The sequence below is a fragment of the Labrus bergylta genome, chromosome 19 (genome assembly GCF_963930695.1).
Source record: "Labrus bergylta chromosome 19, fLabBer1.1, whole genome shotgun sequence".
Classification (NCBI taxonomy): domain Eukaryota; kingdom Metazoa; phylum Chordata; class Actinopteri; order Labriformes; family Labridae; genus Labrus; species Labrus bergylta.
In genome coordinates, this window is record NC_089213.1 from 14,911,095 (window position 1) to 14,934,010 (window position 22,916).

A 22,916-nucleotide genomic window follows, 5' to 3' on the forward strand; every position below is an offset into this window, starting at 1 on the left:
TTGTTTCTCTCTTTTCACACATAAATGTGCTTGCCATGTCGGCTGATCAGGTTCACTTTGAACCAGCAATTTGAAATGAAACAATATCTGGTGTTATCTTCGGAGGCTGCCATGGCAACCGGTTCATATTCGAGAATGACAGATTTTAATGAAATTGATTTCATTAGGCTTTCAGACCAGAAGACTTTACACAACATGTTAGTTTTCATAACTTGAATTCAATATAGTGCTGTTTAGTTGTCTCTAGTTAATGCATGAATGACCCTGCTTGTCTGTCCACATATACATTTACAACTTTTAGTTATTTCCTATCATTTTTTAATCATGACATAGCCTAACGCACAGTAGTTAGCCTGTAAGACATCATCTCCACACAAACAATGTAGCTGTGTGTCCAAGAACAGCCGGATCAGGAAGACAGGAGCTCTCAGGTGTCGCTGAAGTTTAATTTAATGTTGCGGGAAGAGTTTTTATGATCGCCATCATACATGTCGGGTTGAAGGCCAACGCGCATTTCATTACCCAGACTGTTGCCACGCGCGGCGCATTGCGGAAAAACTAATTACACCGGTCATATGCAAAAGTGGAAATGACATTCAAATTTACTGGCGAGGGGTTCCAGCCTGTTAAGCATCAATTTCACGTTTAGTGAGCAGGAAGTGGACATCTATGTTAAACCGCTGGGCCAAACCGATGATTGGTCTTAATGGATGGAGACAATGGCCTCGTTGTGAGGCCCTAAATCTTACCATAACAAATTGGAACAAGGTGGATTTAATGTTTCATATTAATATCATCTTCTTATCATAATATTCTTATCTGTTATCATTAGTATCATCAAGTATTGCATTTTCAATGAAATGAGAAAATTGTTGGATAGACAGAATCAATCATCGCGCAAAATATGTCAATTATTGACCTTTTATCACATCTAATCAGTTTATCTTAGTCACAGGTGAATGGAGATATCTGTAGGCATATGATATGACTAAAGAAGGTGCTGAGAGTGGAGGAGAGAGGGAGGGCGAGAGAGAGAGAGAGAGAGAGAGGGGGGGGGGGGGGGCGAGAGAGCGAATGAGTGAGAGGAAGAGAGAGAGAGAGACGCGCAGAGAAGGAGCAGGTCTGCAGTCTGAATCTTGGCGTCGCACAGACCCGAGACGACGCTGTGGCTCAGCGCTCGATACTGGGAATACATCCATACTGCACATTTATCTCTAAACGCTCAGATCGGTGAGTACACTACAACATTGGTCGAGAACTTCTCAAAACGAGGCGATATTCCTTGGATCTGGATAACCTCTGTGGCTCTCCATCATTCTTTTTCCATCCCTTCGAATCTAAGGACGAGTTGAAAACGTGGATTATCGATACCGCCAATGTTGTTATTAAAGGGAGATACATTTATAAGAAGGACAAATAAGTGATGCTGGACAAACTGAAGGAGGGATCTCCTGGCTTTTGACGTATATCTGGTGATATCGTTGCATATGTGGAGTGGACGAGGGATTTTCGTGATTTTTACGCGTGCGGGGTATATCAGTGACCACTAAATCACGTCTACCCCTTGGCTTTACCGTCCTTCCCTTTTCTCCCCCCTTTAGGTGTGAAATATATCTTCTTAGACTTAGACTCCGAACCCCCGGTGCCCGCATGACATGGTTCAGTCCAGCTGCGAGATCCGAGCCTCCTCCATGCATTGGGATTTTTCTCAGCGCCGACACCGTGTGAATCTCCCTTTTTTGACTATCTGAGAACTATCGTGCCTGCCAGACCAGAGAGAGAAAAAAAGCCCCTGCCATGACCGCCGCTTCAAACGTTGACGGAGCTACGGGACTCGCGAGGAGACCGGAATGCGCATACAGGAAAGGGGACGGAATACGAATTTTTGCTCTAATGAAGGCAGGAGTGCACGCGCACCATTGGAGCCGGGTGCTGTTCTTATATATGGGGCTACTGGTCGCCTCAGTAAAGGGTAAGTTCCCCCACCCCCCCACCCCCCCTCCTCCTGTACAGCTGAAGACGTGCAAAATGCAGCAGGCTTACCCCCCACTCCACCGCCCACCCTCCTCGATCCCTTACTGAATGCAAATAAGCATCAGCAACACACACATGCACTCATTCTAAAGGCGCATTTTTAGGCTCAACCTTGCTGTTCCAGCACCTAAAGTTATTATTAGAGGAGAGGTGGCTGGCTGGGTGGCTATTTTGGTGCCGGCGGATCCTCTGGAATTGCTACCGAGCTCGTGTCTATCCTTGACTCTGTTGATGCGTTTCATTTAAGGACTGCATGAGATGTTTTTTTTTTTTTTAGAGGAGATGGGTGGATTAAAGGAGGTGTTGGGGTGTTTAAACAAACATCTTGAGGTGGTCAAACAGACGGCTGATTATTATGTGCTGAGTCCATGAAGGATAAAGGGAGTGTGTGCGTGCGTGTGTGTGTGTGTGTGTGTGCGCGCACAGGGATGTACTTCTTTCTAACTCTTCCTCTCTTATTCCTAGCTAATAACATTCTTTACTTCCAAAGTTAACATTAATGAACAACGTTTTGTGTGAAGTTTCTGTCCTTTTGTGTGTGTGCGTGTGCGTGTGTGTGCGTGTGTGTGTGTGTCTGTAAGGGTTCGGGGGTGCAGGCCTAATTAACTGACTCTGGGTTTTCTGTCCTTGATTAATTGCAAATGGAAATCTTGTAACGGGAGCTGGGCATTCAACAGATTATCATTACTATTCATTTACTTTCACTTAAGTGTTTCTGAAAGGTGAGACTCAGTAACTGGTGCGTGATTTTTTTTAAATATTTTTTTTCTCTGCCTTTCGTATCCGTGGACATTCATCACAAAATCTCGTGGCGTTATTTAAGAGGCCAAGCTTTTCGGGGGGGGGGAAGAGCTGCAATGATTTTTTTTTTTTTTTTTGCCATCCAGAGCGGGTCCTTTGGCAAAGCAAGGCAACCGTTTTATCACTGTCTTGGCTCGGCACCACAGAATGGTCACTATTTTTAGCAAAAGCCAAGAATACTGCCACGGCCACAATATGAATTTGACAGTGAGTCATGGCTCTGTGTTCGCCCACTCATACCTTTTTGGTTGGACAGCGCATAATCCACGAGTGAGTGGAAACTTGGCACATTCTCAGCACATTTAGGCCGCGTGGTCTCATTCTGTTTAAGTGTGGTGTTCAGCTTGAGAATTGAAACGCGTCTCCCACCCAATAACTCCCACTTGTCGCCCACTTTTTGATCAAGCTTGTGTCATCAGCCACCCGAACGGTTAAGGTGGGATGTAGGTTTATCACGCTTTCAACTCAGTCCCAGAGAGCCAGACAAATCTCCCTCCGCTTTCCTGCCGAGTAAATCTCATTGCGGCTATATTTGACGCTCTGGGTTTTATTTGCGTCCAGGGAGCTGTTTTTATTGGCCTCTCTCTTGCCGATTGAGTCTACTTTTGGAGCCAGTGAAGCGACTCTAACTTATTGCACATATTTACGAAGAGCAGCTGCAGAGGCTAGACTATCTATACTGCCCCCTGTAACAACGTTTACTTTAATCGTTGTCCATAAATATGGTTGAATATCACACACTGAGGTGGTCTGGCGCGTCCCTTGGTGCTGCAGCCACCAGCAATTGCCCCATTCTCCCATTGAGCGGCACCAGAGCCTCACACTATGCTGAGAGGCGGTGCGAGGAGGGAGAGGAAACCCGGAGTTTGTGGATTTTCTTTCTCCATATACTTTTGCAAACCCCCAAAACAGGAACAAGAATTTGTTAATCCAAACTGAGGCTAAAGCTGCATGCAACATGTGTGATGTTTCGCATGGGCGACGTGAAGATGCTTGTTTGCGGGCCATGTTTGAAACACCACATTCATGTCTCATGCGCATACTAGTGCTTTAAGTCTCCTTATTTGATAACCAGTCTCACTGTCGCCTCCCTTGTAGCCACAGACGCCCCCAAAGGGCCACGCAGACAAAGATAGAGATGTGTGTGAGGCGTCTGACAAAGAGCTATTGAAGAGAGCAGTGCGCCCTCTCCATGGGATCAAAACCAGCTGTCCCAGTGGACTCAAAAGCTCAATACACGGTAATCAACCTCTATATTCATCTAAACGCAGAGGAAGATGATGCAGAGGCCGCGAGGAGACGAGAGGAGAGGAGGGTAGAGGAGGCAGATTGAGGATGACGTGTTTCGGCTCCTCACTCCAGCTCGGCCGATATTAAATCACTCGTCAGCGGCGCATGAGACAGTCGCTCAGCATGTCCATTTACACGCAAGATCACGCTCCGCCGTCCTCTCCTCTCATCCACGCGCTCCTTTCTATAAAGGCTTCGTGTTGCTCTCATGATGCAACTCACAGTAATGTTCTGAGGACTAGAGGGCTTGATGCCCCCTTTTCCTTTTTATCTTTTCTGCTTGATGACATTTGCTTGTATTCGCACCGTCATGAGGCTCCCGAAGAAAGAGCAAGGTCGAAAGTGTGTGTGTGTGTGTGTGTGTGTGTGTGTGTGTGTGTGTGTGTGTGTGTGTGTGTGTGTGTGCACGCGCGTAGAAGTGCGTGTCCTTATAAAAAAAAAAACGCAGGGAGAAATCTTCCTGGTGGGGATTCGCTTTTGAAGTTCTAGAAATCAAAATATGACAAATTTAAACTTGAGCAATTTAATGCGGAAGACCTCCGGGTACACAAAAGGACGTGGGCCTTTAACTGACTCCATTTTAATTGTGAACACCTGTTTTTTGAAAACATCACTGTTGATGACTCGTTCGAATCTCATACATTAGTGCAGGAATGACCGCTGCATTTTGTTAAATAAACTCAATTATTTGTCATTTATCATAAATCAGAAGCCTTCCGTCTTCCCGAAAGGATCCCACGATCCCACTGTACGTTGACATTTCAGCACCATGGACAGAGCAGAGCGCAGCTGAACTTCTCTTCAACACCACGGACAGCACCCCCAGCCTGCAGCCTCAGCAGCAGCTGCTCCTCTGTGGAGGGCTCGCTGGCTACAATGATTTGGGACTTCTCCAATGTTTTCATGGCTTTGAACCCTCAATTAGACACAGACTTCAAACCCTGGCTTGACGGGATCACAACATAAGCTCTCTGCTGTTGGGTTTATTATGAATTTGTTACTATTTCAAGGCACAGTGAGAGCAAAATATACACGTACAACCGCTATACTCCTACATGTTCTCACTTGAATAGCGTGTAAAGCTAACAGTCACTGACTGTCTGGACAGAATTCTCTTTCAGTTTTGATGGTTATTAGTTGTTGTTGTTGTTTTTTTAGAAAAATACAACATTACACTATCTCACTTATGGAGATTTTCAGCTGTTTGGGATGATGAATTAAAAATGACCTTTGGACCACCAGTGATTAAGAACATCGTTTTAAGAATTCTAACCAAGTTTTTGACATATTATCCAGCACGTGACGAGAAAATCATTAACAGACTGATTTGCAATAAAAGTAAGCATCAGTCTTCAAGTGAGTAAGTACTCTACTACCACAACTTTCCTCATTTTTCTGAGGTCTGCTTGAAATCCACGCACAGTAAATTCACAACCTGTTGTTTTAAACCTCCGTCATGGAGCTGCTGTGTTTTCTATTGGATCAATGTAAGCGAAGGTACAAGTCTGTGGATGCTGCGTGACAGTTGGTTGAGTGAGAGTACTCGATCAGATTAGGAAAAAAAAAAAACGCTGTTGAGTTCCTGTAAGCCAATCCACCAATCAAACACACATTGCCATGTGCCTTATGTTTCCCATATGTATTTCCATGATGAATATGCGCACATCTATACTCTTATTCCTCCCACCTGTCTGCCTGCTACTCTCAATCTCAAATCCTGCTCTACCTGCACGCTCTGCTGCTCCCCCTATCTCCCATCTGCTCTCCACACTCACTCTTGAGCAACAAAGGACGGAACGGGAGCTGAAAAACAGACATTATCTATTTACCCAAAACAGAGAAATGTCTGGAATGCAAAGAAGATGCTTCAATCTGTGTTGTCTATTTGAGAGGAAAGAGCTGCGGAGTGGGAGAGATAGAGAGAGGGAGAGAGACCGATAGAGATTGTGAAGAGGGGGCACACCAGTAAGAGAAATGGGAAAACAGCAGGACACAATCTACTGTGAAGGGGAAATAAGAGGCAGAGAGGGGAGACGACTGTTGGAGCAGAGGGGCGATAAGCTTAAACCAGCCGAGAGATTATCTAGGCCCTATGTTTCTGTGCACTTTTGAGTGCTGGGTGATTTTCCTCTCTTTAGTAAATGATCTATTTGGAGGCTCATTTTCTTATCAGGCATCAAGCAGACTTCTATTTCAGCAGCTAACAGTGTGTAAGTAAGCTTATGGGCATGTGTGCTTGTTTGGATGAGCGTGTGAGGTGCCGCCCCCATTCACTCTAGGATGATTAGACTAAAATGTTGACAAGCAGGTCATTAGCTAGCGCCAAAAGGTCTCTGCGTGTGTGTGTGTGTGTGTGTGTGTGTGTGTGTGTGTGTGTGTGTGTGTGTGTGTGTGTGTGTGTGTGTGTGTGTGTGGTGGGTGTTTGAGAAAGGCTTTAAGATCATGCAAAAAACTCTTCGTCCTTGTGAGCACCCTCCTGCCCCCGCCCACCAGCTGATGAAGGTGTCACCCTCCTCCTCCTCCTCCCTCGTCTTCCCCTTGCACCTTCTCCTTCTTCTTCTTCTCCTTCCTCCCTCCCTTCATCCGTCTTTCCGTACATCCACCCCTCCTGCCACCCACCTCTTTCTCCCTCCGTCCTCCTCTCTGGTGATTCACACTGTCATCTGTCTCCAGATGGCCGGAGCTCTGTCACTGTGCTTCATCACACTGATCACAGCCACACAGTGACTCACACACACTCATTCACTAATTCATGCACGCTCACAGACTCCTCCAGGCCTTGGAGAAATGTCCATATTTGCATTCATGCAACGATTCACAAGTGTACAGACACAAACTTGACCATTAGACATCAATGCACTTTAATCCAGAAACCCTTTTCCATGATATCTTGATTAAAGCGTCACTCACTGTGATGTCCAGGAACATCCTATGTGTTCATAGTAGGATACAACATATCGGGAGCTTAAAAAAGGTTATTGTAAAGTAGGGTTGCCCCCTAATTGTCATACCAAAAAGTATGAGTTGACCAAGTTTACACAGTAGTGTAACTAATCAAGCCTTCCCCTGTAAGAAAGGTGGCCTTGTGGGTAATGATTACTTGTGACGTAACTTGTAACAGGAAGCGGGATTCTCTCCTGTATCTGAGTAAAATAAATGAATGAGCTCATGGTTAGCTGCTCTGAAAAGTGTCTTCTTTCAGTTCACTGCTCTGAGTGACTCAAGCATCTGTTTGATACAATGTTATAACAAGATCTCATGGCCATCCCTCACGACCTAGTAAACCTATTTTTTTTTTTCATTTAGCATTCGGTTTTACAACAGATTTAAAGATAAAAAAACTGAAATGGAAGTAGCGGACCAAGCAACAGAGTGTGCTTTACGATGCCATAATGAGAATATTTGCATATATATCAATGCCACGTGTATTTCAACAGACTCAAGAAAAGAGCAGAGAAGAACATAGTGACGAACAGAAAACGTAATGCAACAGTTTAATGAAGGGGAAAGGAGATTGTAAGGGTCTCGTGCGTCTACGTACCGTGCACCAGTCAAAGGATATAAGCGTCACGCCTCCCTCTCAATGGATTGGGGTGAATTCTCCGGATAATATCCTGCTGCGTTCTCACATCAGCTCACTCGGACTTGCTGCGACAAAATATACTAGGGGTCTGGCAGGAGACTCTGGGTAAAGTCCGATTGAAGAACAACGCCGTTTGTGATCACACATACAGCTCCTCCTGCAGATGTCAGGAGTTTTTCAGGAGTTTTCTGCGAGTGTGAAACAGACATATGTTATAAACGGTACAAAATAATGTTGAAATTAATGTTCGGTCTCCGAGCAGTTTTTTTTTCTGACAGATAAGAATCATTAAAGCTTTAGCTGTTAGCATTGCCATCAATTGGCGGCTAGCTTTGCCTTGCCCTTGAAGAGAAAATTCAATTTTAAAGGCTTTTTTAATTTGTTTGATTATTTCTCTTTGCAATGTCAATGTAAAAGTAAAAGTAAAAAAAAAGGGTTACTTTAATGAAATATGACAAACACATTCAAATCAAGACATTTACAGGTCGAGAGGCTCTGGTTGTAGAGTTGGGAAATAAAAGGCTACTTGTTTCCTTTAAATGACTCTCAGCATGTTCCTGAGCATGGTGGTAAATCAATAAACGTACGTTTTGGCTGCTTTGCATGCAAAGGGAACATAAATCTGGCACTTTTGCTCTTATCTGGCAGGCATATTCATATGAGTCACATTCACAGCACACTTCCTTTCGCTTTTACTGTCACTCTGTAGGCTTCTGCTGTTAGCGTTTAAGCTGCTCAGCCACAAACAAGACCTTGGATGTTTGATAGATGGGCCGTGGTAAAGTGCCTTGCTGTTGCTGTAGTGAATGTTGCTAAAAAGGGTTTTCTTATATCCTTTGATCTACATTTTTTCCAGTTGAAGATGGTTTAAGAGCTTGGCTGCATATCTTTTTTAAATGCAATTATGTGCAAGAGCACTACAAGTGTTGTGAGGAATGACATGTGAGGAAAGCAGGAACATATATTTTCAGTCAATCTTCACTGGATTACTATAGGTGAATACAAATAAGAGATATCCAAAGCTTATTTATCCCTGAGCCATGTATACAGCAGCAAAGCTATAATAGACAGGTCTCAATCTCCTTTCAGTTTCCCATTTTCCTGTTATTATCAGACATAAGAATTTGCCCCGGCTACTGTAAATCCCCACAATGTGGGCGATAGATGTAGATGCCCTGTCTGTCTTGTACAGACACAGAGCTCAGGCAGGTGTTTCTTTAGCCTCCTGATTTACAATGTTCTTATCAGATATCAGTGATCCCACAGATTGATGATAAGATCCCAGGCAGGGGGCTATCTTGTCCTTGCCTCTTTTTTTTTTCTCCTTTCCTGTACGACCTGTCTCTCTATTCAATGTATAGGCAATCTGTCAGTGGGCTTTTTCTGGGAAAGCAGCTAAGTCATCATGTGGAGATAGTCAGTAAGTGTGTGTGTGTGTGTGTGTGTGTGTGTGCGTGTGTGTGTGTGTGTGTGCTCATGTTTGTATTGAATTCCTAGTCTTCTCAAGGATCAATCCATTTTTTGCATCCTAAGCAAATAAACTTTCATGTACATCTTGTATACCTCAGATTTAAATCATGAGTACTTAAAATATAATGAAACATGTTGGTCCAGACAGTAACACATTTGTAATGTTGTACTTTTTAATTGTAGTGCGTAGTGGTTGTTGTGTTTTTTTTTTTTTTTTTTTTAAAGATTGTTGCCACTTTTAAATCTCAGTGTGAATTTAAGGATACAGCTAGCTGCCAGTTAGTTTAGCTTTGGAAAAAACACAGGAAACAGAGTGAAGCTGATAGCCTGACTTCTTCAGAAGCAGAAAATCCACCTGCAACACTTCTAAACATACTACTAAAGAATACGTTTTTTTATAAAAAGTTGTGTTACTTGGTTAAATCTTGCTCTTTCTGGTGCCCTGGTAGGGTAGAGGTTAGTGCTCGCACCAAATGTAGGCTGTAGTCCTCCAAGCGGGTGACCTGGGTTGGAATCCGACTTGTGGCTCCTTCCCCCTCATTCTCTCTCCCAGATTTCCGACACTAGCCACTGTCCTATCCCTACAATAAATGCACAAAAAAGCATAATAATAAAAAATGAAAACAAATAAACCTAGTGCTTTCCTTTGTAGGAGCAGTAACATCCTAAAGCTAATAAGACAATTAACCATCTAAAGCCTTCTCAGGAGAGTGTTTGTCAAATACAACTTCTCTTTATGAGAACTTTGTACTCCAGGATATTTGCAATGCAATCAGCAGAGGTAGTAAGCTTTTATCTAAAGTTGGTCTAAAGTGCATCTTCCTGAGTTAATCACTCTTAAAGTGTCCAATACCCAAACCAGTTTAATCTGACCTTACATCCATTGCCTGCTGACTCATGTTACGTGTTTTGTTTCTACAAAGAAGATCAATTACTAAAGAGAAAAGAGGAATTGAGCTTAAAGCCTCTCCTGATGTCTTTACCACAGAAATGGACCACACAATATTACCCGGCTGGCAGTCAAGGGATACTTAAATTCAATATTTGAGCACTCTCTTACAGTGTATGTGTGCTACATATATAAAGGCTGTTTCTCTTTAATTGATATTCAAGATGGAACACAGAGGAAAATACTTATTTCACAGCTTTTTTTTTTTCCAGTTTATTTTTTCCATGCAGATTTGATGCAACCTTGTTCCTGAAATAAATAAGACACTGATTTAATGTTTTGATCAACTATGCTCTGAGAAGTGGTTGCCAATCTGCCAGAAAAAAAAAATGTTTTAATATCTTTATAATAAAAAAACAATAACTACATTGGCTTGAATATATACAGTAGGCATCCACTACCAATTTAGATTTTCATAATAAAACCTGTAACTGGAGAAAACATGTGGGGGGGTTAAAAATCAGGCTGCTAAGGATAGAAGGCCTCATAACGTATGTAATGTAGATTGCAAATCCCCTTGTGTCAAATTTGCGATTTCCTATAATATAGGATACATTACATTATGCATAATCTGTATGAATAAAATGACTTGACAAAAGGGACCTGTTATCAGGAATGATCCCAAGGTACATACATATACGTTTATGGATTAGCCACACCTTGGCTTTGAATTATATTGTCTGTAAATGATTGCTGTAATGTTTCCCGATTGAATACCAGATTAATACACATATTTCACAAAGATAGCACGTGTAGGAAATAGCAGCACCTGCTTTTCACAGCTGCAGCAAATTAGAGATACAAATAAACAAGATTATGTCTTTTTCAGTTATCCCCAGTTCTGACACTGTAGGACCTGTCTGCAAAAATGTATGGTATGAGACAAATATTTACATGAACGGTAGGCATGAAAGGATTTTTTAGGGATAATTGCAACATTGCTTTGTAGTCCTATTTGATAATGCAAGAATGCAACGTTAGGGGGCGCTGATGGTGTAGCGGTTATGACGTGCGGAGGCGGTGGTCCTCGGAGCAGCGTATCAACTCACATTCTCTACTCCTGGCATTTCCTGTCTCTCTTCAGCTGTCCTATCCAATAAAGGCAAACACGCCCCAAAAGAATACAAGGTTGGGTATAGGCTCCTATTTTACATTTCAGACCTATAAACCTTACCGCATACGTCATAAAACAGAGCAGTTGAAAGAAACACATACAATATGAAAAAAAAAAGATCTTTAGTGTATGTCATCCATGATGTAATCTTGCAGGTATCGTCCATTACTTGATCAATTCAAAACTACCAATTTTGAGAATTTTCTGTTCCATTATCATAGTTTCAGCAGAGTGGGATTTCAGCTTGTAGACAAAATATAATTTTTCATATAAGCGATTTTCTCATCCATTTGGGAGGAAAGCCTGTGGTCTATCAATTATCCAGGCGGTCCTTAACTGACACTTAAGCCTTCCTGGGGGTGCAGTTAGGATCCGAGTTGAAAGGTGAAAGTGTGCTACAGTGAGTTGAAGTGAGGCTGATTGATTGTCTGCTGCTCGTCCATCTCTCAGTGATGGCTGGAATAGTCCAGCTGGGACGGCCATGACCCGACCTTTGCATCGGTGCTTCCTCTCTGTTTGAATACGCACCGCTCAAACAGGATCAAATGTTCATGGATGACCACTTACTAACACACACATAGATCAACGTGCTTATCCAGGATGATCATCTCATAGATTTAACACATCCATTATTGCTTTAGCCCCCCTCCTGTTGATGCTATTGATTGGTGAGAGTCCAGAAAGTGCCGTTTTTTTTTTCTTTTCAGATTTCTAGTGTAATTTATGTGCACAAACGCAGCAGGGTGTCACTACGATTGTCTCTTCACCATAGTTTCAGTCTAACATAACTCAAATAGCCCAGCTGTCAGATGTGAGCAGAATGAAAATTGGGTGATAATTGAGCTTCGCTGTTTAACACATTAGTGTCATACATAATTGTGCTTTTTTTCCCCTTCCCCATACAATAAGTGCAGAAGAGGCTTGGAGAGAAAACTGGCATTTGTCTAGTTATGCATGTATGTGTGATTAAGTGTGTGCGTGTTTAGATGTACTGTATGTGTATGCCTGTGTGGTAGTGGTGGTGTGGGTGAGATTAAGTGTTGAGGCGGACTCAAACAACAATAAATAATTGAGGAAAGGGATTTGTCTTCATGTGTTCTCCTATTTTCTTGTTTTCATGGGAACATTATACACTTTTCTTGTTTTCATGGGAATATTATACACTTTTCCTGGCAGAAGCCGTGAATTACGCTGTGTGGACCGCACTTCTCTCCTTCAAGTTCTCATGTTCTTTCTTTCTCTTGTGTTGGAGGTGAGAAACGAGTTGATGGAACCCAGCTCAACCTGTGCATCAAGACAGATGTTGATTAGAGTCTAAAATTGGCACATTTATTGGCACATTTCTTTTAAAAAAAAAAGCTTTATAAGCTTTACTGATCAGATAAACTTCACACAGGGTACAGCAAAGACCTGACACTATCTCCTTTTAAACTCTCATCCAAAAGAGCTAAAAGTTTCTAGGACACAGATGGCAGAATGGCATTTTTCCAGCAGACAAGAGGCTGTGAAACACTTCTCAAATTGTGCACAATTAACCTCCAAAGCTCCCACACAATGAACGGCCAAAGGGAAGGCTACACTTATTCAGAAGGCACTCGTTTAGATTTACCAATTGTCTGATTAAAAATGGACACAGCAAACCTGATGTCATCCACTGGTTTTGTTCACTCCTTTTTTAAGTTTGAGTATTGTATTTTTGGTCTTGCCTTGGTTTTTTATTTCGTTTTGTTGATTTATTTTTGCTGTAAGTGACCATATATTGTACAAGAGAATGGTGCTTGGGTGAAGCGAGGGGTCGATATATGTTATGTAATCAAAGCTGCTCAATCCATGCCTGCGGTTAAAGAAATACTGGGTGAATTAGCCAGTGAACCATCGTGTCTCCCAAGAGTTTCCTTTTTATCAGAATAAAGCTAAGTGAGATTCTGGAATATAGCAAATTAGCTTCTCACATGCCCACATGTCAGTGGGGTACCAATTAGGTGAAAAACACAAATAATTCAACTTTTAACAAACACTGAACTAGCTAACAAGTCAGGCACAGTGAGGGCAGAGACTGATATCTGTCGACGCTCTCAGTCTTCAGGGTCATGGTAAATGGAAGCTTGATCCAAAGGCAACTGGACTTTGTTGAAGATCTTGAAGACGTTTCACCTCTCCTCCGAAAGGCTTCTTCAGTTCTAAACTAACTGGTGGACGGAGCTAAAGACTGATACAAGCTAATTAGTGCTAACATTTGAAAAGTATTGACTGGATTTTAGACTTCTTGTGGACCTTCAGTAAATCACACACATTCGTCTGATATTTGAAAGGCATAGAAAACAGAAGAACCAACAAGTTGAGTTCATTGACTGAAGTAGCTGAGATGACACCTAGAAGAACCCATCTGTCACTCAAAGGGGCCCAACCCCTCATTATGCACAAGGTGTCGTATATTCAAATTTACCCCAGTATAATTGAATAAACAGAAAATTGGCTATAGGAACCTAAACACTGTCTCCGTAGCAAGCTGTGATTATGTTTTAATGATTGTGTAAAGTTGAGCATTTACCATGGAGCTTCATGGGGATTGACTCACTTTTGGAGTCACCCTCAAGTGGCCACTCAAGGAACTGCGTTTTTTCTGAACCCTAGAGGTTGCTGCTTGGATCAACCAGATATATTTGATAAACTAGTCACTTTGTATTCTTGACTGTTGCAGAAAATAAATACATTGATACACAAGAACAAAATCTGAAGCCAAAAAACAACTCCAAACACCACGGTTTTGTTGCTTTTCTCCCTTTAGCCTTACCTGAGTTTCTTTTTATGTATAGAGGAAACAGATACAAAGAGAAGTGATCTATCACAAACATGTGCACACATGAAACCACACAGACAAACACACATGTTCTTTTCTCCCGGCATCTCGGCTTGCTGTGTTGTGTGGGAGGCCCGTTTGTATCAGTGCTGAATAAACTCCCCCACAAAGACCGGGGGTCTTTGTGAAAGGGAAGAACATCAACCATAACATGTCTTTGATTCTGAATGGGTTATTTTTCTATTGATTAGCTTGAAACCCTTGGTGTGAGGGTTACTGAGGAGCTGTGTTGAGCTCAGAAACACAAACCTACCAGAAGGGCTTTTCAGATGTATTGATAAGAAGAAGAAGCATTTAGGTGAATAACATGTTGATGCATAGATTCTGTGTTTGTTATGGGTGAAATATGGCAAAGTATCAGGCATTTGCGGAAGTGTGTGTGCAGCTTTTTTTGTTGTTGTTGGGTTGGTTGCAGGTTCTTTTGGTTGGCCCTAATAGTGGTAGTTAAATATGACCCAGCTGGAAGGAACTGCCTTACCCCCCCTTCTTCTTCTCTTCCTCTCTGTCTGAGAGAACACTTGTTCCATTGTGCCTCTTTTGCAAGCAGAGATGCAGTGAAGACATTTTCTTTTCTATTCCCCAGTCTTTAAACAGAGTTGTGTTCCATACCCTGTTCCGTATACTTCTAGTGCCTTCTTCAATTTTGTCGATTTCTCTGACGTAGCCCACAGCCTGCTTCATTTAGACAAAGTTGCCCAAAACTGCCTGCAACAGCCCCCACCGATGCAATCCTGCACTCATGCAGTAGCGTATATCTGCATTAATGCATCTTCTTTTTCTCAGCATGCAGCCGCTTTCTTTGGCTTTAATCTTTGGCTCCATTTTTTTTTTTTTGCATGTGGGTGTTGTTTATTTTCTTGCAGAGCACATTTCGCCCTCCAGCTGCATTGCTTTGACAATGTGTTATTGTGTCTTTGCACGTGTGTTTAATAACTTTGCGTCGCCAAAGGCGTCAACACATCATTGAAATAACTGCCATAGCCTGTGATGAGAGTGTCACAACGGTTGAAACGTAGAATGGATGCATGTGGCTCCTGATTTACAGTTGAGAGTGTGCATTGGCAAGCGCGTTTAGGTATGTTGTTCGCTTGAGCGTCCGCTCTCTGCATGATTTTACAGAGATCATTGTTTTTCTTCACACATTCCTGCAGCACAAAGCCATTCCAACCTCCGGATGTGCACCATTATGTAAAGGCAAGCTTCATTTTTCTGCCCTTTTAAGGGAACAACATTTACCATTCAGCCTAGTGGAAACAACCTGTGGGGGGAGGGCTAAGTAGGAGCAACCTCATCCCAAGTGCCTTCCACTGCATTTGGCTTGTCTGTAATGGCAGACGGTGTCTTCCTGGCCCTGACATTAGCCTAATGTATGGAGACGAGCAGGATCGCTGAGCTCACCCATTTCCATTTTAATGGCGGCCATCTAGAGGTTAATTCGGATATGATGCGGTCAAGGCGCGCATATACGCTGACACGTCAGGAGACAAATAGCAATGCTGAGAGGATCTATGGGGCGGAAGGGTTTATCTTCCCACCAGGGAGGCTGTTACTGGCAAACGCACACACACAAAACATTTGGTTGTTTGAAGTTTACTCATGGGATGGGTTATATGTGATAGTTGACGGCTTTGTCACGCGATAAACCCCAAGTGGAGCGCTTATTTGGTTGGAAATGATTCCATGTTTGCGCCACTGGGATGCTCACTTTGTATAGATACAGCCCCTTGATAGACCGCATGTTTGAAGGTTTTATGGTCTCTCTTGAGAATAGCGAAAGAGCTGAATCTGTATTTTCGCTTTTAGATGAGCGAGACTTGGAATATGTTGTTTATGGTTGTATCTCAATTAAATGGGTTACTTCATGGTTCATATGAGGGAAGTTTCTGTCGGAACATGATCTGTTGCTATCATTTCACCATTGGCTTTAGGGTTTTCAAGCTGCAGTTTTGCATTCATTTAAAGTCATAGAACAGATGCACTTTGCCTCAGTGCAGACATGTTGGAATTCAACAATGAGTGTCATCACATATATACAAGAATCCTGCTTTCAGAAATTTGCTCAAGTATTTTTTCCTTTGATTGGGAATCCTTGAATTGCTACTTGGAGTGCTTTGCCGGACATTCTTCTCACAACACAAGAAATAAACACTTTTTAATATTGACTTCATGACTGCCATTGTCTCTTTGTGTTTTGACCAAAAGGCAAACTTTGAATGTAAATGGACGAACCGGACAGTGATGGGAGGGATAAAGAGATGGAAGACAGAAAGGAGATTTTCAGTCTCTTATTCCATGTATTGTTTGTGTCTTTATGGTATCAGTGGCATGGGATGTTAGGATTATGTTCACCGGGATGAAATTTCCGTCCTTTGAGAGTGAATGTCGTCAGTGTAATTGCATCTGAGCAGACAAGTTACATGTAGACATGTGACACTATACCCTCCTAGGATATAGGGATTACATTCATACATGTGCTGATAGCTGACAAACAAAATACACACATATACACACACACACACACACACACACTGGTGAATCATCACTCCATGTAGACCTCTGGGATCTGTTAACTGTGCAGATTAGGCTCTGTCTTGCTGTGAATGTCACACTGGCAGTCTGTGACCTCAATGCAGAAAGGCAACGAGACACAGAAATGAGGTAAAGAGTCTCTTCCCTATATAGACCCCTCCTCCTCTTTTAAAATAACTAGCTCCCATTGGGTGATACTCTTCCTGTCTTTCACCTTTAATCTCCCTTCCTTTCTGCTCATATTTTTTACAGTCCCTAGTTTGCCCTCATATTTCCTTATTTCTTCCATTATTCCTCGTGTCATGTCTTCCAAATATATTCTTTTTATATACGTCCATACATTTTGGTTTGTCTATTTTCTTTCTGTCTGCCCCCCCCCCCCACGAGCCCCCTTCTTTGGTCTCTTTCTTTCCACATTGAGGGTTCTCTGTCTTGCCGGAGTACAGCCCAGTGACCGTCGATTCATCAAAGTGTCACAGTGCAGAACGGCAGCACTGTGCGCCCGCTCACAAAAACAACTGCCCTGGCAAAGCAAACAATAGCACATACACTCACGCACACATATTTAGAAACTGGAGTTCAGCAGCTCCAACAAGGTCATACTCTCCCTGTCCGAACATTTGGCGGCTAGCACGCTGTAGATGGTTTATGCCAAGCAGATGCTGCCAGTGTGCTAAGCAGTGTACAACATAACTGTTGAACATCCACGGATATCAAGGGTAGTTAACATTTCAGTACAAGCCAACACAAATAGTCCCCGTACTGAGGGATAAAATACACCAACCAATACAGCGAGTTAACAATTTTCCTAATTGCTGAACCAGCGTATTTACGACACCTCCATATTCATAGTGGTTCACCTGATCTTACACAATTTAAGAAAATATGACCTTCTTCTTTGCCGCAGGTCTAGGCGCTCTAAAACAGCTCGGCCAGCAGTCTGTTTATGTGGTCTTTACGGTGTGTCAGTGGGGTCAACTGCAAGATGGGCTCTCCGCTGCAGATTTACACTGAGGGGCTCCACTGTAGGTCATCAGCTCCCAGCAGCTAATTTCATAATGCACCCTGGGCGAGGCTTAAATAATTCAGCCCGGCCCCGGGAGTGCAGGAATCTACTTAATCAAAGGCTCTGGGTTTTGAAAGGAGAAGAACAGAGAGTAGACACTGGTTCAGTATACTCTAACCACACATGCATGCTATGGTGAGAAACTATTTTGTGTGTAGTTTTTCACGGTCCAACAAGAACACAAATGGAAACTGCTACAAATGCATATATATTTGTATTTGATGTTCATCAAAGTGCATTCTCAAGCGAGTAACTTTGAAGTATCTGCTTTTGTCTAATTTAATTGTTTCCATGTCTTTCACAGAAAGGACAAAATGTTTCTTTCTGCAGCCCCCCCCTCCAAAGAAAAAATAAATCTCTAAAAGCACTACCTGAGTCTTTTATCCACGACTGTGTGCTTCATTTTCGATTTAAGAGCCGGTCACTTGGCACAGGTGCTCAAACGTCAGAATAATATTTTTTCCGCTGGAGCTGCTGCACTCATAGTGGACTTATTCTCAGTCTTGTTTTTTTTTCCTTTTGCTTCGCTTTATTGAACCCATGAAACATTGAGCCTAGTTTGCTGCCTGCTTAATCATCTGTCATAAATAAATCAGTAAATGGCATGTTCAGTCCACTTATAAAACATATACTCAAGTATGAAATGCTTTTATGCATTTGCAAAATGATGTTCTTTTTCATTTGATGCCAAGGAGTTATGATTACACCGTAAACATGTTGATGTGAAAGCTAAAGAAGTAGTCCCATAGTCATTACAGTTAGAGCTGCTTTAATGAAATGTTTTTTTTTTTGTTCTTTTTTTTAATCAGCCCTAGAACTGAACTTGTTCCTGGACATTTCAAATGATGAAGTGTGACAAACCGAACAGAAAAAACCATGAATGAGTCGCAATGATTCATCCCTTTTGACTCATGATGGTCAAAGTCTGTTGACATTTGTGTTTTTTCATTCACCATTCTGTAAACCTATTGCACACTGTTCACTGCTCAGTGTTTCCCTTCATTCTGTTGACTTCTCTGTCATAGCCTTTTTAAAGCTTTTTGTATCTATAAGCGCTTTGAGAGTTGCTCTGCTGTTTTTATTATTTTGTTCAAGTTTTTTTTTCAAACTAACTGACGTCCTCCCTTTCTGCTGTCGAAAAGATAACAGTTAGTCATCCAGACTTTGTGATCAGAACTACATCCCTACCAACTGTCTGTTCTTTAGTGGTGTGTTATAAATAAATAGCAGACCTTAGAATGGCATAATCCACTTTACATAATTGTCTGTTGAGCCTCCACAATCATTTATGTCGTGAAGCATTTAATCTTAAAACAAATTAGTAACATTTCAACCTTCCTGGTTTTATTTTGTAATTCTGCCCAGTCTACACATCCTGACTCATTGCCTACATAGGTTCACCGTCCACTCTGACCCCTATCAGGCTCTTCCATCAGACAACCATTTGAGACATTGATTTGGCTTTGGTCGGATTGAGGCCGGGTAATGAGGGAGCTGATTAGGAGATTATTGGCCAGGCTGTGTGTATAAAAAATCAGGTTGGAGAGGTGGATTTGGAGGTTTTCACTGGATATTAGTATTGACCTGATGGTAATTGGAAGGGTGTATGCTCACTTGCTGCACCCATTTAAAGGCTTTAATGAAAAATCTGATGGAGATGGCCCCGTTTGTTCTATACTCGTGCAGCTAGTTAAGATTGAAAACTGAAAAAAACACACAGCAAAGAGATAAAAGGACCTCACACTGTGATTCTCAGATAGTTCCACTCCATACAGTATGTAGTTCTAGTTTCTGCTTAATTCATTGTTCACAATTTTATAGATGTCAATGCACAGTCGTTTCTAAGAGTCCATTGCAACACTTGCAGATTTCAACAGAGCTCGACACTCAACACAACATCATAAATTTAACTAAAGTGTATTCAAGTAGCCAGGGTTAAGTTACAAAAACATGAGCATATTTTTGAAGAGGTCAAGCACATATGAAGAGGCGCAAAGAGAAGGCCAGGCTTTTTTTTTCTTTTTTTTTACCAAGAGACAGGCCCCAGGGAGCCAACAGTTGCATGATGGATATATTGTGACTAGAGATGCCATTATCCTCCCGCTGCTGCCGATGCCATCCAGACTGTCGGGATATTTACCTCCTGACATTACCTCCCCTTTTTTCCCCTTCACTGCAGAAAAGCTTGAGCTACCTGTGGCCAAAAGCTAATATTGGTTTTGTGTGTGTGTGTGTGTGTGTGTGTGTCATCTGGTGTTTTTCCATGCGACATCTCAGAATTCACAAAGACGTGATGTGGCATATAGCACCTTCAGTCTTAAACACAAGGCTTGATTAGTGCTGCAGAGGGAAATTCAGGGTTCAATCGTATGGCTAACCAGGGATTATGCATATCCATGCTTAATTTTTGGTATTTTTTTCTTCTTCTCTCTGCACAAGCCTGTTAAAAAACTGTTTTGTTTTTTTTCATTTCAAAAAAAGGAGGAAAAAATGCCCCAGTTCTTTTCTCTCTCGTCGCTTCTCTTCATGCTTGGTGTCTTATTACCTGCTAATCCCTGCTGGTTTTTCCAATCATGAAGCACGTTTCAGAATGAAAATTTGGACAGGTTTCTAGCTGCGGGATTGTTCTATCATCAGCACACAAAGTAACACCGAATCCGTGTGTTTCACACGCATTCAACAAGGAATACCAATTCCCCACTGCAGGGATTTACCAAACCAGCAGTCTTTTTTTCTTCTTTTTTTTTTTACATAATTTGAAGCTGCATTGTGTTATTGCATGATGCTTGTTTTAAATGTTTTTTGGTTTTTTTCAGTGCAATTAGGTAGTATGGATTGATTTATCCCACACACAAAAAACACAACAGTGAATAATATGTAACAATACAAGAATCATATCACTGCAAGTGTTGTGTTGTTTGTGTTGAATAATGTGTGTTGTCCAGATAACAGATGTCCTCCAATTATGCTTTCCTAATTACATTTTAATCAGGCTGCATTATGATTCAGGTTTGTGGCTGCAGCAAATAAAGAGAAAAAAAAATACGAATCATTTGTATAAATAGCATGTATTGTTGCATGGCATTCTAATTTAGTCCCTCCATGAGGTTATTTATGTATGCAGGTTGCTTCTGTGGAACAATAACTTTGCTTAGGTTAGCTTTCTTCTGGAAAAGAAAAATCAATGCTCACTGTGTTGCAGTCCTGCTGTTTTAGCGCAAATGCTGCTACACATGTGGTTTTTGTTCAGGTCATCTTATTGTCAGTAATAGCTGAATGCTCACGTTTCATTAAAGATGAATAACTTTATTAGCCATGCTTCCACTTTGAGCCAAGAACCATGACCATCTTAATGTGTAGAGGATTAAATGTGTGTTATTAACTGCTGACAACACACATGCAGAGCTACACAAAACATAAGCGCAATCACACATCAGACCACGTTACCGATTAATTACAGCTAAATCCCTATCATTGATTAAAGTCTCAGCTGTGCTTATAGATCAGTGAAGGATAAGTCATTTAACCAAGAGATTTGAAACACATACACACACACTCACACACACACACACACACACACACACACACACTCACTCGTTCCTCCCACTCCTTACATCAACCCCAAGCTCTGTACTGATAGATGACAAAACACACGATTAAAACGTATGATTGAAGGCAACGGGAATGGCTGTGGAAGAAAATGTAAGATGAATGCAATTACTGTGGTACTCAAGTGTATCTCTCCTCCAGCCGTGTCCTGTTTTAATGTGAGAATGTAATACTAATGTGGGGAAGGGGCCCTTGAGTGAACAAGTGTATGATGATGGAGGTGGTAGAGGTGGTGAAAGCTGGGGGGAGGGCATACCATTTAGCACTGCTATATTAATGACACATGCTGCACGCTGTAGGTGATAATGGGATGTTGCGGCACTTCATACAAACTGTTGGACTGTGTGTGTGCATTTGATTTCTATAATTGGAAGAAGAGGAGTGTCTGTTATTTTCTTTCACACACTTTTAATTCTTCAAAATGTCTAAGATTTTTCTTTTTTTTTCTTTCCACAGCTCAGAACTGCAGTTACACACTACACAGTCCCAATGGGACAATAGAGAGCCCTGGCTACCCATACGGCTATCCTAACTATGCCAACTGTACATGGGTGATTGTGGCGGCGGAGCACAACCGGATACAGCTGGTGTTTCAAGGCTTCGCCCTGGAGGAGGATTTTGACATCTTGTCTGTATATGATGGGCCACCGAGCCCGGGGAACCTGCGGACACGGTAAATGATGTCTACTTATTCGATGTGCACTCTGTAAATGTGAAGGATATTATCATGCAAAGAGTTTTTATTTCACTGACAAAAGATTTTCAAACTGTTGTCATGGAAACCATTTTTGATAAACGTGGGTAGACATGCTGGCAAAGAGTTTCAAATTTGACAGAAAGGTTTTAGTGCAGTTAAAAGATTCTTGTTGGATGGTAATATTAAACGATTCTTAAACTTTTCATTATAATCCCTATATATTTCAATCCTGGTCATATATTCATAGGTATCCAAACCCTATTCCCAATTGGTACGTGACTCATTTTGACAAATGAACACTTGAAACAAAGGACATGAATTATTTATCACATTGTTGAACTGCAAGATGACTATGAAGGTTTAGAAGAAAATGTACTTTGTGTTCTTTTTGACAATGAATACAGAGTCCAACAATCAAAACAAATAAATTATGTCTACATAATTATTTAGCTCTTTTCAGTACAGACAATCACGGAAAGTTGTACTTAAAGGAAGAACATGCTATATTTAACACATACATATAACAGAAATCAATTATATTCTGTGTAAATATCTATCAGAGTTATGACTGTCTACAATGAGTGAGAATTGAAAGTCCCGCTGCCTGTGTTGTTGTTCTGAGCCGTATTTATGTTGTGTTTAAATGGATGAGATAGCCGACTCATCCCCTTGTGTAGCTGTTTAAGCCAAGGACTAGAGAAAGGGGGAAAAAAAATGGCCTAACCACTGCTTATTTGGATGTCACTTAGGTGTTTGTAGATCACAGTCATTCTGGGTCAAATGACATGCAATGTGAAGCTCCGAGCTAACTAAAGAGCGCTAACAGTAGCCTGTTAACAAAATAATGCAGCCCTCAGGAAACAGCGACATCTTCTGGATCAAAAAGTCGCACGTTATTCCTTTAAGACAAGTTA

The 22,916-nt window shown here is 41.7% G+C and overlaps 1 protein-coding gene across 1 annotated transcript; it reads left to right on the forward strand.

Annotated features, from left to right (window-relative positions):
- The first annotated feature begins 1,123 nt into the window (after positions 1 to 1,123).
- LOC136177093 (CUB and sushi domain-containing protein 2-like) lies at positions 1,124 to 22,510 on the forward strand. Its single transcript, XM_065948157.1, has 2 exons — positions 1,124 to 1,972; positions 21,762 to 22,510. The coding sequence occupies exons 1-2, from the start codon at positions 1,798 to 1,800 to the stop codon at positions 21,980 to 21,982; spliced, it is 396 nt and encodes a 131-aa protein (XP_065804229.1). The 5' UTR covers positions 1,124 to 1,797; the 3' UTR covers positions 21,983 to 22,510.
- Positions 22,511 to 22,916: the final 406 nt, after the last annotated feature.

Bases quoted from the DNA above. Each gene is read 5' to 3' on its own strand.
- LOC136177093 (XM_065948157.1), top strand. From the start codon at position 1,798: ATGACCGCCGCTTCAAACGTTGACGGAGCTACGGGACTCGCGAGGAGA. The intron at 1,973-21,761 runs GTAAGTTCCCCC...TTCTTTCCACAG, and splicing joins ACTGGTCGCCTCAGTAAAGG to CTCAGAACTGCAGTTACACA.